This window comes from Lepidochelys kempii, chromosome 3 (assembly GCF_965140285.1).
Source record: "Lepidochelys kempii isolate rLepKem1 chromosome 3, rLepKem1.hap1, whole genome shotgun sequence".
Taxonomy (NCBI): Eukaryota; Metazoa; Chordata; order Testudines; family Cheloniidae; genus Lepidochelys; species Lepidochelys kempii.
Window position 1 is genome coordinate 65,699,770 of NC_136382.1, and position 17,271 is coordinate 65,717,040.

A 17,271-nucleotide genomic window follows, 5' to 3' on the forward strand; every position below is an offset into this window, starting at 1 on the left:
CTCACAAAGGTGCCAAACACAGTTGGCTCTATCACATTAATATGGTAAGAGAATAGGGGGGTCGATGCCAAGAGACCTAGAAACCTAAGAGGTGCATTTAAGAGGGACTAAAGGGGTCCAAAGTGCAGTTTGCCCTGTAATCATGATTGAGGGTCAAAGCTAATTCTGCTGCCAGGATGAAATTTAAAGGAGTTTTTAAGCTAGTCTCCAATTCAAAGTTGCTAACTACCAGATGCCTTTAGCAAAATACAATTTCCTGAATTATTCAAAATTTCTAGACTTTAAAGAGAAATTTCCTCAGAAAGACAGGGCCCAGTTCTAAGCTCTCATTGATGAAGGCAGGCTGGTGGCTAAGACATCACTCCATGTGCCAGTGAATGCACATTGACGCAGCTGCAGTCATGAGGTATGAATTGTGGATCCAATGTTCAGGGTTCCCCAGGGAGGTCCAGAATAACATTGAGGACCTTCCCTTTGATGAGTCTAACTTCTTTAATGAAAAGACCAATTAATATCTACACTCTCTTAAAGACTCTAGGACAACCCCTCACTCCCTGCATTTACACCCCAGCTCTGAAGAAGAAATATCATAAGCAAACCCTCAGGCCCACCCACCCTCAGGTATTTTATCAGGAGTGCCCTTATGAACCCCAGTGCAAACGACAAAGGGTTCAAAGATCCAGGTATGTGACTTCCTCCACCTCTATGACCACTGAGATAGGGAGAACTAAGCTAACTATGAAAACACTAAAAACACTAAACTACTAAAAATTATAATTCATATTTACAGGTATCAAAGTAGAGAAAGACTGAAGCAGACACAGAGTACAACAACTCAGGCCACTTGGTAGTATAAAAGAACTGGAGAGGCATTGGTCTGCACTGCCCTTTATATTCTGGTTTGGAGCTTGAGGAGAACAATTGTGCATATGCGGACCCATGTACACTGCTTACTAAAACTCTCTAGACTAAGATGCATGGTGCATATGCATAGCCATGTGTGGAATTGACATAGGGATAGGATCATCATTTGAAGAACATAACCTTTCTATACATCAGTTTCCCAATCTCTAAAATGAAGATAATAAAAGAAAACTATACAAGATACTACCCTTATTAGGCAATCTCTATTTTTTGTAATCCACTTAAAACAGATAAGGCTTCATCTACTAATATTTGTACACTTTGAAATTCTCGGATGAAACGCAAAGGAAGTAGGAAGTATTACTCTACTGCTTCACGACATTTTTTCTGGGAATGGGACAAAAAACTGCATCAGAGGTAGGTAGACAGGTAAGGTCAGATATTAGATATTAGAATTTTCCTGTACTCATTCACCCCTCCTCTCAGCTTATTGGTAGAGCGTTGGCCTCGGTGACATCTTTTCCATCTCTAATTCTTATGATTCTACTATTTTTACTACAATGCTGTGAACAGTGCTGCCATAGTGCAGTTTAATGAAACTCAGCACTGTTGTCTCTCTGAAGATTTTACAAGTTGTCGAAGGTCCTGACTGAGAGAAAGTCAGCCATGGCTGGGAAAGAGAGACTGGTAACACATCTAGAACAAGGCCTGTAACTAGCTAAATTATGTTTTAGACTTTTAGATGCATGTTTTCATTTTTATTTCCTTGTAACCCTTTATTTTTTTTACTTAACAATAGGGCATAGGTTAAGTGATGCTAACATGTTTGTTTTATTTTACTATTAACCAACTCAACACAGTGTTTAAAGGGAAGGGTATATTCACCCCAATTAAGTTAATAAGCTGTGATCTGTATTTGTGTCTTTAGTGGAACAAATTAACCATATTATTTCTCTGAACTGTCCAGGAGTGGGCTGCAGATTGCAGAAGGCACAGTTTTGGGAAAATTCAGGACTGGGAGTGTGTTGGGGATCATGCTCCTAGTAGTAACCGAGGCTGGTGGAAGCCAGCATAAAGCTGCAGAGCTGTAGAAAGGCTGCTAGTGTCTGAGCTGCTGAACCTGGGATGTCTAACACACAAACACTTAGGGTGTGACCTGCATGCTGGTAGGCTGCGTGTGAGCGGGCCAGGTTGGGAGCTACAGCAGAAAAGCGCTGTGAAACAGCCAGGGTTTACAGGGCAGACAGTAACACATCCCTTACTGGTCTGGATTGCACCTCCGAACGGATCAGAATGCGACAGATCTATATCTAGAAATGTTAAGCATGTAGGTATTAGAAAAGATAGTAAATAGCTTCATCATATCCATAAAGCTGTTTCTGCATCAGGCTGATGCAGAATGATGAGAATAATTTTAACATTGCACTTATAGCCATGAAAAATGTTGTATTACCTTAACTATTAATCCTTTTGAGTCTACCATCCATATCTTTTTGATGGCCTCACGTTCTGGTGTCCCTTCTTTTTGCATAGCCATAATAATCAGATTTGCTATTCCAAGGGCAGCCTTAAAAGGAGAGAGGGGAAAAGAAAATTCATATATGAAACTGGAAAAGAAAGAGAATGCAACAACATATGATACTATTTTTTAAAACTGTTAATTTCAGTAACAATTAAAGCTGTACAATTAGATCTTCATAAATTAAAAACACCAGAAAACGGATCTTTTACAATGCTAGATATGGTGGTGATAGATATATAAAAAACAAAGACAGTCAGATTCATGGCTCAGTTTTACTATGTTTATGCTTCCTCTTCTCCTCACATAATTAATGGAATCTGCTATTTTACATTAGACAATAAAATATGATAGAGATCAGAACCCTATGTGACTACTCTACTACCACCAATAAAGTTTGGTTTGAATAAAAATAATTTTATTGCATTTAAAACCAGCCCAATATATTTATATAGAGTGGAGTGCAGGGGTGGTACTGAAGTGAATATGGTCTCTGAGCACTGCAACCCTACACATGTATTATCTAGACAATGGAGAAAGCCAGGGAGAAGCAGATGATTACTTATGTGGTACAATTTGTACGCTAGAAGTTTATTTTCTTACATTCATCTGCCTATTAAAAGGAGCAAGATGAGCAAAACATGTTTTTGGTTTTTTTTGCTTTTTCACAAAAATCTACGAATTTTACAAAATATAGAAAAGGAGTACTTGTGGCACCTTAGAGACTAACAAATTTATTTGAGCATAAGCTTTCGTGAGCTACAGGTCACTTCACTGGATGCATTCAAGCTTATGCTCAAATAAATTTGTTAGTCTCTAAGGTGCCACAAGTACTCTTTTTCTTTTTGTGAATACAGACTAACACAGTTGCTACTCTGAAACAAAATATAGGGGTTTTTTCTGAGTCAAAGTGAAAACTGTCAAGTTTGCAATGTTTTTCTAAAAATAATCTGTTCTGAAAATTTTAGCAATAAGTAAGTCTATTTCTTTTAGCCACTTATAGTTTTAATAATTCAGAGCACAGACTGTAACTCAAGTAGGGTTTGAGATATTCAGACTTCATTAGACTTCATTAGCTCAGACTAGATCAGGGGTTCTCAAACTGGGGGGTCATGACCCTTAAGGGGTCATGAGGTTATTACATGGGTGGGTCGTGAGCTGTCAGCCACCACACCAAACCCCACTTCACTTCCAGCATTTATAATAGTGCTAAATATAAAAAAAAGTTCTTAATTTATTAGGGGGGGTCGTACTCACAGAGGGTTGCTGTGTGAAAGGGGTCACCAATACAAAAGTTTGAGAACCACTGGATTAGATGTTTCAGTTCTGCTTAGGTAGCATTTAGCCACAAACACATTATTTATTGAAGGAGAATTCACTAATCTTACATGATTATCTGGTTTTCACAACACAGTTTAAACAGCAAAAATAAATACAAATAAATAAATAAATAAATAAAATAAACCCAAAGCTAATATAAACAAACAAACCAACCCACCAAATGATACTCAAGATTCCTTTTAAAGAATAACAATTTAAATAGTATTTTATAGAATCCAAAGCACACTGGTTAAATTTTGACTGATATGACCACACCTCTTTGCACATTGTTGGCACTACTGGAAATAAATACTAACACTGATCTTTTAAGATGAGTTTTAATACTTATTCCAGATAATAATCTTTGAGAATGTAATACGATTTTTATTTTCCTATAAAAAACCTTTATTTTTGTTTTAAATTTCAAGAACCCTACACAACACACACTATATTTTATTAAGTAATATACAATCTCAATCTCAAATCATTCTTAAAAGAGCCCATCAAGAAGGCATAGCTTCTCTTATCTACTACTCGAGTATTCTGTAATTGTAGACAGTTGGTTGTTCTCCCAGAAAAAAGTTCCATTTTTCAGTTCTTTGTCTAGATGCGTGTATTATTACTGGAGTCTAGTTTTATTTCTTTTGAATGATATCACAAAAAAACAACAGAATACTGAATAATTTTGAATATCAACCCAGTACAAACACTAATCAGTTTGCTTCTTGTTCTTCACTATGCAATTTCATTGAGAATCAAACGGCGCCCCCCTTTCTTGCCCAACAGCAGCTTATTGTTTTGGGTTTTGCTTTAGAAATATAGAGTTTTATTCTGAATAAACTCATAGGGACAGAGATTGTGTCTTCCATTGACTTTATACAGCACCAAGCACAACAGTGTTAAACAGAAAAATATTTAACCAGAGATTCTTCCATTTGCTCAATATGGAGCAAAAGCTGCGGAATGATCTGTGTGCACCAAGGTTGAAAGCATCTCTAAAGTCTCCAATACATTCAGATCACTGATGCAGATATTGATGCTCTCTGTGGGCTTGATCTGATCTGGTAGATGCTGAGTGGCAGAATAATCACAGAAATGTAGGACTGGAAGGGATCTCAGTAGGTCATCCACTTCAGTCCCCTGCACTGAGACAGGACTAAGTATTATCTAGACCATTCCTCACAGGTGTTTGTCTAACCTGTTCTCAAAAACTTTCAAAGACAGAAATTCCACAACATCCCTGGATAATTTGTTCCAGTGCTTAACTACCCTGACAGTTAGGAAGTTTTTCCTGATGTCTAACCTAAATCTCCCTTGCTTCAATTTAAGCCCATTACTTCTTATCCTGTCCTCCATGTATAAGGAGAACTATTCCACATTATCACCTTCCTCTTTATAACAACTTTTTACATACTTAAAGACTGTTATCATGTGTTCCCTCAGTCTTCTCCTCTACAAACCAAACAAACCCAATTTTTTCAATCTTTCCTTGTAGGTCATGTTTTCTAGATCTTTAATCATTTTAGTTACAGTTCCTCTGGATTTTCTCCAATTTGTCCCCATCTTTAGCGAAGCGTGGTGCCCAGAACTGGACACAGTACTCCAGTTAAGGTCTTAGTGCTGAGTAGAGTGAAAGAATGTGGTTGAGGTAGACACATAGGCAAGGCACAGACTGACCAGAAATTGGGTTGCGGGCTGGATTTCTTCATAGGAGCTACTCACTCCTAACACTCCTACAAATACATTGCAGAATGTTTCCTTTTTTTGCAACACTAGGACCCTGTTGACTCATCTTTAGTTTGTGATCCACTATAATCCCCAGATCCTTTTCCACAGTACTCCTTCCCAGCCAGTAATTTCCCATTTTGTATATGTGCAACTGATTGTTCCTTCCTAAGTGGTGTACTTTGCATTTGTCCTTATTAAGTTTCATCCTGTTTATTTCAGACCATTTTGTCAATATCATTCTGAATTCTAATCCTATCCTCCACATCACTTGCAGCCCCTCTCAGCTCAGTATCATCCTCAAACTTTAGAAGGGTTTTCTATATGTCATTATCTAAATCATTTATAAAGATATTGAATAGAACTGGACCCAGGACAGATCACTGCAAGACCCCACTTGATATGCCATCCCGCTTCACTGTGAACCATTGATAACTACTCTCTGAATATAGTTTTCCAACCCATTGTGCACCCTCCTTATGTAGATTCTTCTAGGCTATATTTCCCTAGTTTGTTTATGAGAAGGTCAGGTAAGACAGTATCAAAAGCCTTACTAAAGTAGAGAGTATCAGGGAGAAGCCGTGTTAGTCTGTATCCACAAACACAACAAGGAGTCCGGTGGCACCTTAAAGACTAACATGCCCAAATAAATCTGTTAGTCTTTAAGGTGCCACCGGACTCCTTGTTGTTAAAGTAGAGAGATATCACATCTACTGCTTCCCCCTGATCCACAAGGCTTATTACCTTGTCAAATGAGGATATTAGGTTGGTTTGACACAATTTGTTCTTGACAAATATACGTTGACTGTTACTTATCACCTTATTATTGTTTAGGTGTTTGCTTGCTTGCTTATTTGCGCCATTGTATTTCCAGGTATTGACTGGTCTATAATTCCCTGGATTGTCCTTATTTCCCTTTTTATAAATAGGTAGTATGTTTGCCCTTTTCCATTCCTCTTAGATCTCTCCCATCCTCCACAAGTACTCAAAGATAACCACTAGTGTGTCAGAAATCTCTTCAGCCAGTTCCTTGAGTATTCTAGGATGTATTTCTTCAGGCTCTGTCAACTTGAAGACATCTAACTTGTCAAAATAATTCTTAACTTATTTGTTCCCTATTTTATCCTCAGATCCTACACCATTTACAAAGCTGTTCATTATGTTAGTCATCTGATTGCTGCTAACCATGTTGGATGATATTATTTGGATGTGCTTGGATTGGATGAGAAGGAAGAAGGCATTGCTGGCTCGATGGACTGTCCTGAGTTCTAGTATATTTATGTGCATTCTGAACTCTAGGGTACAGATGTGGGGACCCACATGAAAGACCCCCTAAGCTTATTTCTACTAGCTTAGGGTAAAACTTCCCCAAGGCAAACTCTTTGCCCTTGGAGGGTACGCTGCCACCATTAAGTGATTTAACAAAGAATCAGGGAAAGGACCACTTGGAGTTCCTATTCCCCCAAAATATCCCCCCAAGTCCTTACACTCCCTTTCCTGGGGAGGCTTGAGAATAATATCCTAACCAATTGGTTACAAAGTGATCACAGACCCAAACCCCTGGGTCTTAGGACAATAGAGAAATCAGTCAGGCTCTTAAAAGAAACAGAACTTTATTAGAAAGAAAAAAGGTAAAAGAAGCATCTCTGTAAAGTTAGAAGGGAAGCTAACCTCACAGGGCAATCAGATTTAAAACACAGAGGATTTCCCTCTGGGCAAAAACTTTAAAGTTACAAAAAGAAAACCAGGAATACACCTTCCTCTCAGCACAGAGAAAATCACAAGCCAAAACAAAAGTAAACAAATGCATTTCCTTGCTAGTACTTACTAATTCTAATGGAGTTGGATTGCTTGCTTTCTTGATCTCTCTCCGGCAAGCACACAGGACAGACAGACAAAAGCCTTTCTCCCCCCACCCTAGATTTGAAAGTATATTGTCCCCTTATTGGTCCTTTTGGTCAGGTACCAGCCAGGTTACCTGAGCTCCTTAACCCTTTACAGTAAAAGGATATTGTGCCTCTGGCCAGGAGGGATTTTATAATACTGTATACAGGAAGGTTGTTACCCTTCCCTTTATATTTATGACATGAGGGGGTCCAGATGTCCTGTACCATATGATCACCCTTATGAGCTCTCATACCTAAGAGGGAGGCATCAGTAATGATGGTTGCCTTGGGAGTCAGTGTAAGGAAAGGGATCCCCACCAAACTTTCTCCACCTTTGTCCACCTTATGAGAGAGTCCAAAACCCTGGACGGAACTGTCACCTTGTTGTTGATGTTGCCCCACTCTGGTGAGTTCATGGAGGGAGCCAGTCTTGTAGACAATGAAGATAAAACCTGGTGAATGGCATCATCTGTGTGCATGAGGCCCATCAAGGAGGGAAAGGAAAGTTCTGATTGAAGTGCAGAGTCTGATGGTGACTTGGTGTGAGAGAGCACTCATGGCCTGAAACCTCAAGAGATTAGATAAGCTCTTGCTTGGTTGAGTCCAACATCAACCTAAGTAGTTTATGGACCTCATGGAGGTAAATGAATTTTTTGTGGTTGAGGTAGACACTTAGGCAAGGCAGCAGACTGACTAGAAATTGGACTGCCTGCTGGATTTCTTCGTAGGAGCTGCCCATTAGAATCCAATTGTCAAGGTATGGGAACACAGTAAATCCTTCTCTTCTCACCAAAGCTGCCACTACTGAAAAAACAGGGTAAAGACCCTGGTGCTGTGGCCAGTCCAAAGGGGAGGACTCTGCATTAGTAACAATCTTGATTGAAGAAGATGTGGGATGGATTAATGTCTATTTGAAAGTATGTGTCTTTCAGACCCTCCTCTGAAGAGGAATTACTAATGCCAAAAAGAACATGTAGAATTTTAGTTTTCAGATGAAAACGTTCAGCATTCGTAGCATCAGCCTCCACCTCATATTTTTCTTGGGGATCAGGAAGTAAGAGGAGTAGAATCCCTTTCCTTCGATGTTGAGGTGGAACCCTTTCTATGGCTCCCTAGGGAAGAAGTGAGTCCAATTCCCGTTGGAGAATCTCCTTGTGAGAGCCATCCCTGAAAGGGAAGTGGGAAGGGTGTTTCTGGGTAGGATTTGTTTGAAACTTGATCAGATAGCCACCATGAATAACTTCTAGTACCCATTTATCGGTAGTTAAGGCCCTCCAGTTGTCAGCAAATTAGATAAGGCAGCTTCCAAAAAAGCTGAGGCAGAGAATGAAGAGGATTCAATAAAGGGACGCAGGTCTTGACAGTCCTGCCAAAAGAACCTTTGACTGAAGGTTAGAGTAAGATGTGGTGGTGGATGTTGCAGAGGCTGGGTTCCTGGGCTTATAAATCTTCTGTCTTTTACTTGATGGCTCCTGAAGACGTTGATAAAAGGGCTGACAAGGCAGCCTCACCCTCTACCCCGTGTGTGATGTCTTCTGTTGGGGACAGGTATAAATGCCAAGTGAGCAAAGAGCTGTCCTCAAGTCCTTGAGGGAGTGGAGAGATTGATTGCATCAAAGGGCAGATCTTGGATGGCACTCTGCACCTCTCTAGGGAAACTTGAGAATTAATCATGTCTCTCTTCATAACAATGGCCATAACATCCCCACAGACACAGTATCTGTCATGTCCAGCACTGCCTGGGGGGAAGTCTTGGCCACCAATTTGCCTTTGTCAGTTAAGGCCTGGAAGTGGGCTTTATCCTTCTCATGGAGCTTGTCCTTAAAATTTAGAAACTTAGCATAACTGGTAAAATCCTATTTGGCAAAGAGGGCCTGATAATTTGAGATCTTGAGTTGGAGGGAGGTGAAAAAAGACTTTTCTCCCCAGGAAGTCGAGCTGCTTGTGTCCCTTATCAGAAGGAGTAGCCTTGAGGTGTTGCTGCTTGGATCTCTCTGTTGCCACCTGCAGCACCAAGGAGTTAGGCCATGGGGGTAAAAATAAAAACTCTCCCTCTCTAGCTGGAACAAAGTAACACTTCTTGGCCCTCTTAGGGATAGGAGCACAAGAAGCAGGAATGTGCTGAACTGTCTTTTGCTGGGTCCGTGATGGCCTCATTGATGGGGAGGGCCACTCAACCTGGACCGGAAGGCTGAAAAATGTCCAGAAATCTGTGCTGAGGCACCTGGACTTCCTCATGCTCAATCTCCAGCACTGGTGCCATTTTATGCAAGAGCTCCTGATACTGGTGATCTGGCAGAGACAGAGAAGATGGAGTAACCGCCTCATCTGGTGAAAATGATGAAATCGCTCCCGGAACTGTCAGAACCAGCTCACCACCTTCCTCAAAATGCTCGACAGCTATGGTTGGGGATAGATGGTCAATGATAAATAAGGCTTATGTACCAATCCCGGGTGTCCAGAGTAGGGCTTCCACAGCCTCCAGTAGGATGGATCAACTGGCGGGGGAGGATGCCATGGCATAAAGTACCACTTGTCTCTTGTCTAATCATGTCTGGCTGCAGGCCAGAATCCTGATCTTTTAGAGCTTCTGTCCAGGGCCACCTTTATCCGGAGTTGCAGGCCCTCCTGTGGAGCTTCCGACTCACTGGAAGAAGAGGCCAGATCCTGGACTACGAGTATAACTGATGGTACTGATAGCTGTGTATGGACACTGGTGGATGAGACAGGAAAATGACTCTGAATCCTTGGAATAGTCTCTTCCTCTGGTGTAACAATGTCCCCGAATAGAGATGGTCCTGATAAGAGGAGTCAATGTGGGTAAGGGACAGGAAATATGTCCTCTGGCGAGATAAAGGTCTCAGTTCACCCTGGTGGAGCAGTTGGAACCAGAGTATCCCTGGTCACGGGGAAGTTGGATCCATCTGGAGATGTGTTGCTATAGGTGCACCAACAGCTCTAGATTTGGATGGCAACACCAGAAGCTGTTTATCTTGAGCCTTTACCATTGAAATCGATGCTAGACCAGCAGATCCATATCCTTGCATTCCACTTTCTCCTGCCAAGATGATTTACTCGGGCTTAAGTCTTTAGCGCCCATGCACGCAGATTCTCCTGACTTTGATGGGATCAAAGAGGCTTCCTTTCTCTTCAGGGCAATCTTAGACCACCATGGTTTGTCCCTATGTCTATGAGAGTGCTGGTAACGGAGTCTGGCTTGGCTATTTACTGCTCGGTGGCACCTCTTCATGGTTCATCCGGGGAATTGGCTCACCACTGTCCGCACCCCATGAGGGGGTCACTCAACCCATTGTTCTGGTCAGGAGCTGCAGAGCCTCTTTTGTGGCTTAGCCCTCTGGCCAAGTCACCATCATTTTCCCCTTCCTGAGTATTATCAGAATCCCCTTCCTCAAAGACTCAGGCCCTCTCCATATCCACTGAGCTGCCTGCACCACTTCTGCAGCAACTGGTAGGGGAATATGTGCTCTCCCTCTATTCCGGATTATGATCCAGAGACCCTCAGACCAACAGTTCAGGTCTATCCCTCTCAGACAGTACTGTTCCTTCCCTGGACTGCTCCCTACCCTGCTCTTTCTCGGTCTTCTGTTCTGCACCTTGTATCAGGGAGCGTGACTGCAGGCTCACCTCATTGCAGTCCCCATCTATTGCAAAATTCCTCTTTATAAACCCCACCCAGCTCCTTCCCCAGCTGGATTTCATCAGCAATTACGCTTTAGCACTCCTTGCCTTTCCTCCAGGTATGAGTTAATTGGCCTAATAGAACCGTTCAGGCCTCATGTGAGGTAGACAGCCTAACACAGTGCCCCTTACTTCCATTGGAAGCGTTTCTTAGAACTCTCAGCCTCTATTTCTGAGCTTGTGCTCGAAGATGCACTGCCCACTTGCTTAGATTGATGTACAGGGTCAGTCCCCAGCCTGGACCTAATTGGGGTCTCATTGCCTTCTCCTTCAGATGTTTCCTTAGCTTCAGTTCCTGACCCTCACAACTTCTGGGGGGAAAGGAGTGGCAGATGCTGCACTTGGCTGAAATGTGAGCCTCCCCCAGGCAACAGAAGCAGTGTTGACGTTCATTGGGCACAGAAAAGGATCAAGGGCAAGAAAAGTTTTTGAACCCCAGAACCCTGGACATCATCCCAGCATTCTTGGGGGGGGATTTTCTCAGGGGGAGGAGAAAAGGGGGGAAATAACTAACTACTAAAACAATTATATACAAAAATACAATATATTTACCGCAATGGCACAGGAGAAATGAATCTCAGGACACCAAAGATTCTGACTCGGACCATGCGGCAGTAAGAATGAACTGAAGAGGCATTGGTATGCAACAACCTTTATGCCCTCAGTTCAGCGCACAACGAGAGCTACTGAGCATGTCTGGGCCAATGGATACTGATTGTAAAAAAATTCCAGACTCAGGTGCATGGTGCTCATGGGTACCCACATGTGAAATACACATAGGGGCTATCATTCAAAGAAGAACTTGACGTTTTAATAGCGGACTATAGTTCATCTGATCAAGATGGGTATTTTCATAGGATGCTTTGGGAAAATTAAAGGAGTTTCGACAAAATGTATATTTGAAGTAAGAAAATTTTTTTGCAGGTGATTGTTATTTAACCTAATAAGTATCTTATTATGGATCAGATACATGCAACTTGTTCTGAAATAAAAGCAAGGTTTTCACATGAGAAGCTTCCTTGCTGTATAATAAAGATACCTCTCCAGCTCCCTGGAACAGGATATTGTGATCGGACAGCTTGTTCTCAGTGATACGCAGAGCTGCTAGAAGACCCGCAACAGCCACAGACGCTGTTCCTAAAATACAAAATGAATAATTTTGACTACTCTTGAAATAGTAATTGCAAAGTCTTAAGTAAAAATTATCAATGATTTCGAAGTACTCATATAGCTAAAAGATGCAAATACTTGAGAGTTAGCAATTACAATTTAGATGGGGAGTCGTTTGTTTGTTTTGCTTTATACTTTGTTTTTATTAAATCAGAGATAAACGAGACTAATAACTTTAGAATAAAGTAAAATAAAGATTATGATCTTGATTCTAATCTCAGCTATGTTAGCATGTACTCTATCTTGCCAACCACACCACCTAGTGCTCAGAATTCATTTGACCAGATCTCAGGAACTGAGCAAGATCAGACATGGTCAGTAATGGGAAATGCCAACTCCCATTGGCAGGATGCACACTAACTAAGGCAAGAGTTGTATAGAGACCTTTGCTTCAATTAGTGTGCAACATGAAATGAGAGGTTATTTATCTCTTACAGTAACTGGAGGTCTTCAAGGTGTCTTTATGTACATGGATCCCACTGTAGCTGTGTGTGCCCCATGCAAGTGAGCCCAGAGTCTTAGTTGCAGCATCCCCTGGGGCTGCACATGCACATAATGCATGCTCTTGCACCCCTTCTGAGGAAAGAAAGGGCAGAGCAGCTCCAACCACCACTCAGTTCCTTCAGCAACACAGAATATCCCAGTACAGGACTGTGTCAGTGGGGAAGGAGGGGGAGTCACAGGATCCCTGTGGACAAAGGCATCTTGAAGCACTCCAGTTACTGTAAGGTAGGTAACACCTCTTTCTTCTTACAACAGTTGTCTACATGGATCCCACTGTAGAGGGCTGACTAGCAGTTATCTATCAAAGAGGGGTGTGATAGGACTCCTATTTAAAGAACATCTGTAGGACAGCCCTGCTAAATTGGGCATCTGATCTAGAAGCTGCCGCAATGGAGTAGTAATTAGTAAAGGTATGAACAGAACCCCAAGTAGGTGCCCTACAAATCGAGGGGCCTGCTGTCAAGGCCTATATTTCACTCATCCTGCAAGCTGAAGTGATAGCTGAAAAATGCAGTTTTCATGGAAAGATGGAACAACAAAAACACAATGACATAGGTTCAAAGGTAGAGTCCATTAATGCTAGAAACGCCACATTCATCTCCCATGTAGGAAACATTTCCTTTACTGGTGGAAATATATGAGTCAGCCCTTTAAAAAATCTTGATACAGTAGGAAGGGAAAAAAACAGAATGACTCCCAACATGTGTAGATTGTGACTGATAGATGTAATTGAAAATCCTGAGTGCTTTCGCAACAACTGGTAGTCCAAGATAAAAGAATCAGAAGACTCTCAAAGTTGAATGTCTTTCAAAAGTCCACAAGTAAAACTAAATGGAATTGTTTTTATACGTTAGCCTTTCTGCTCTGAATTAAAACCTTTTGAACTGCCTTGGAACAACTGCTATCAACAGAATTCAACCAGGTAGCTTCCATGCTGTCAGATATTGAGCACCAGACCAGGATTTTGAAAAATGTATGGCAGAATTGGAAGTGGAAAGAGTAGATCTATTGACAGGTCAGAAAACGAAAGCAGATTTGTCCAAGCATTATTATATCAGACTTATCCTGATGTATTTTCCGGGGAATTAATTACAGTGTGGGGAGGGGAGGAGAGACAGCAGAACCTTTCCCCACCAAATCAGAAAAGCATCCGTCAGTGAACCTGGACTCACACCTTTTTGGGAGAAAAGTGGGGGCACTTTTTGTTTACAGTGGTAGCAAATAAGTCTATTGAGGGAACCCCCCAGCTCATTAATATTTGATCCAGAATCGAGTCTTTCAATTCCCTCTCAGGAGTGACCGAGCCCTTCCCACTGAGACGATCTGCCAACTTTTTGAGAGTCCCTGGTAAACGAAGAGGTACCAGGTTGATTCCCACAAAAAAAATTCTCTTCCTGACAGAGCGGAAGACCTTGCCCCACCTTCTTTGTTTATATACTGTATCACCATTGTATTGTCTATTAGAGCCTGGCAATTATACGCTGAAGGAGGGGTAAGAAACCCTTGCAGGCTAGACAAACATCTAAGCCCTAATAAATGTATGTGTTAGTGAGATCATAGGCTCTGAATTGGAGACTGCCTAAATGAGAACCCTAGCTGTGTGGATGCATCTATTACAAGCATCTTTGAGGGGGGATGGTTGGTGAAATAAAATACCTTGACAGATTAAATGGGGTCTGTCTACCAAGACAGAGATATCAGTGCTCCTGGAGGAACTTTTACCAGTAAGTCTATGCTGTGTCTGACTGACTGATAAACGGATCTTAACCACCCCTGAAAAGAGTGGAGACGCAGTCTTGCATGTGGAGACATGTAAAGTACAAGCTATCATGTGAGCCAGCTAGCTAAGACAAACTCTCATTGAGGTTTTGGCTGGGAATGGAGGTTTGTTCTAAAGAGGTTCTATGATTAATTATACAAAACCTCTGAGGAAGGAATGGTCTGGCTGATAGAGTTTATAGGGGCAATGTCAGATTCTAGTGATTGAGTACAGATGAGGGTGCCCTACATGAGTGAACCCTTGGGTATATACCCTACATGGCTCACTGCATGTCCAAGCATTGCCTCCCACATCTACACTGCTATTTGTAGCAGTGTAGTGTCTTGCTGCCTCCCTGCTGCCAGAGCCTTTCCCCACCACAGTGAAAGATTCTGTCAATAGGAAAAAGGTTCCTGTAGGAGACTTTCCCTGCTGCGTGCAGCTACACACTGCAGTTGGTGTGGACACAGCCTGCCTTTCAATGCGGTATGTAGCTACACGTACCCTACATGCCATCTTAAGCATAGGCAAGAGTAGACAAGGTCTTAGATCCCCACTGCTCCCCAGTCCATGTCTCTTTGCACTTATCTGATAGAGAGCAGCCACTGAGCCACAGGCAACTGGACCAAATCCACCTCCCCTGGCTAGCAAAAGCCACGTGGCATATGTGCTATTTGGAACAGAGCAGGCCATGGCAAAGTGGGGCTTCTTGTTGACCATAGGATGTATCAAATGGGGTGGGGAAGCAGCCAAGGGGGATGCAGGGGAACTGTATAAACCAAGAAGGCCCACATGTGAGTGAACAGAAGCTGCTGCACAGTGTTGCCAATCTCAGTGATTTCTTTTGAAATGTCAAAAATTTGTGCTTTTTGAAGTACGCTGTCATTTGGTAATTTTTGGGCGACTTTTCACATGTGATCAGCGAAAACTCGAGTTTTGAGGTTGGGAACACAAGAGAAGTGTCAGTCTGGAAAAAGAACAGTTGTAAGCAAGGTAAGGCGAGTTGTGCCTTGCTGCTTTAGGGAGCAGCCTGTTTTGGGGGTCTTGTTCTGAATTCTAAGAAATAAAGTAGTGTTACATTGCAACCTTCTAGCAACATAACGAGAGTATTCAGAGTATATTTTTTTTCTAGTTTCTCTGTGTGTATGATGTGAACATACCAGAATGCTGGGATTCTACTTATCAGAGTGCCTGACACTCTGCCGCTAAGTCACTAGGCAGGCAAATCTATTGCGTTTCAAACTATAATTATGCATTGCTGGTGTACCAATTACAGCTGGTAACCTCTAGTGAATTCTGGGTTTCCCTATAATCCTCTATTTTAAATGAAAAAGTTAAGAGTTTTCATAACTATACTATTATAGTAATATTTTAGGTTTTTGCTCTGGGCATTTTTGCATGTATTGTACAGTATGATTATCGATTTCTAATTAAAGTGGCGCAAGTAGGTGTCACTGTAGTAATGTACTAAGATCTGAGGATTAACATTTATTATTAATTCATTAATTTTATAAAAGGGCAACAGTTTTAAACAAACTATTGTAAAAGAACTCCACTTTTGTTTTCTTCAGCCATTTTCTGTAAAATGATAAAGATCTAGTTCTATTAGAGTAGCCAGCTCACTATCATTCTTTGTTGTTGGCAGTAACTGTCATCACTCCTCTTCAGCAGTTTGCCTTATTTGTTCTTCATGAAAAGGGGGGAAAAATGGCAGTGTGAGCAGCAGATTTGTTTAACCGGAACTACTGTGACGAATGGTTTGACCTTACATTTCACCATGCAGATCAGCTGCAGTTTCTGGAAAGACAATCAAAACACAATCTGCACCAGGCAAGTGCCAAAACATAAGATGATCTTGTGAATATTCCAGAATATGAGAAGAACTCTACCGCTATTCTATACCATCACAAAGACTATGGAAAAATAAACTCTGAAAGTTTTGACAACAGAACATGGCATTTTTCAGGGGGGTAGTAAGCAGCTGTGAAAGTTAACATGCTGAAACAATTTTTTCTAGCAGAGATGACAAATCCCCTATTACAACTAAATTCTAACCCACTCGAACATTATGGGTATGAAATTTGGAAGCAAACCCTACCTTACTGAGTTGTTTGTATTCTTCCCAAGTTTCTGTTGCAGTTCCTGTTACTGCTATTGGCACAGCCCTGAGCCAGAAGCATGTTGGCATATTATTACTTCTTATTCTTCTTCTTATGTGTTTTAGGGCATAGCCTAAGGTTCGCAATCACAGATTGAGACCTCATTGTTTTAGGCACTGTAGAAAAGCTTACTAAAAAGACAGTCCCTGCCCCAAAGCGTTTACAATCTAGGTTACAACCAAATACAATAAGAGAGAAACAAACAAAGTGGAGGATGATAGGTTTATATTTATGGATTTTATTTCATTTTGACTTAGAAGAAATTAAAAGGTGCCCATGGCTCTGAGTGATCTCCCAACTATTTACAATTACAAAAACATAATGCATTACAAGCAGCTCACACTTCTGCCAAGCAGAAACACATAAATACTAGCATCCCTGTATGTAGTCTGTACCTCATTCTCTCTACTTCTTCTCAAAGGCCAGGTGAAACAAATGAGCTCTGCAGTATGCCCTCAAAGTCAATAAATCTGGGCTAATCTGGATTTGGGAGTTTTGGATGAGGTAAAAGTACAGCAAGCACAGTTTATTACAATGAGTGTTAGGAACATCTAACTCCCCATTCTTTCCCACTACAGGGTAGAGAAGGCAAAAGAGGCAGAAAAGAGCCCCCTCTCCTCTCTCAGCCCCCAGTGAGGAAAAAAGGAAGACCATGATCTTGGGGAT

General features: G+C 41.5%; 1 protein-coding gene across 2 annotated transcripts in view; it reads right to left on the reverse strand.

Annotated features, from left to right (window-relative positions):
• Positions 1 to 17,271, reverse strand: part of ME1 (malic enzyme 1) — a 343,107-nt gene that overhangs the window by 48,846 nt on the left and 276,990 nt on the right. For both annotated transcript variants that reach the window (XR_012157982.2, XM_073336566.2), the window contains exons 8-9: positions 12,053 to 12,150; positions 2,318 to 2,431 (exon numbers count right to left, since the gene is read on the reverse strand). Coding sequence is in view for 1 of the 2 variants with exons in the window: in XM_073336566.2 (XP_073192667.2) it covers positions 2,318 to 2,431; positions 12,053 to 12,150 (212 nt within the window). In the remaining variant the exon portion in view is untranslated. The remainder of the gene's footprint in view (positions 1 to 2,317; positions 2,432 to 12,052; positions 12,151 to 17,271) is intronic.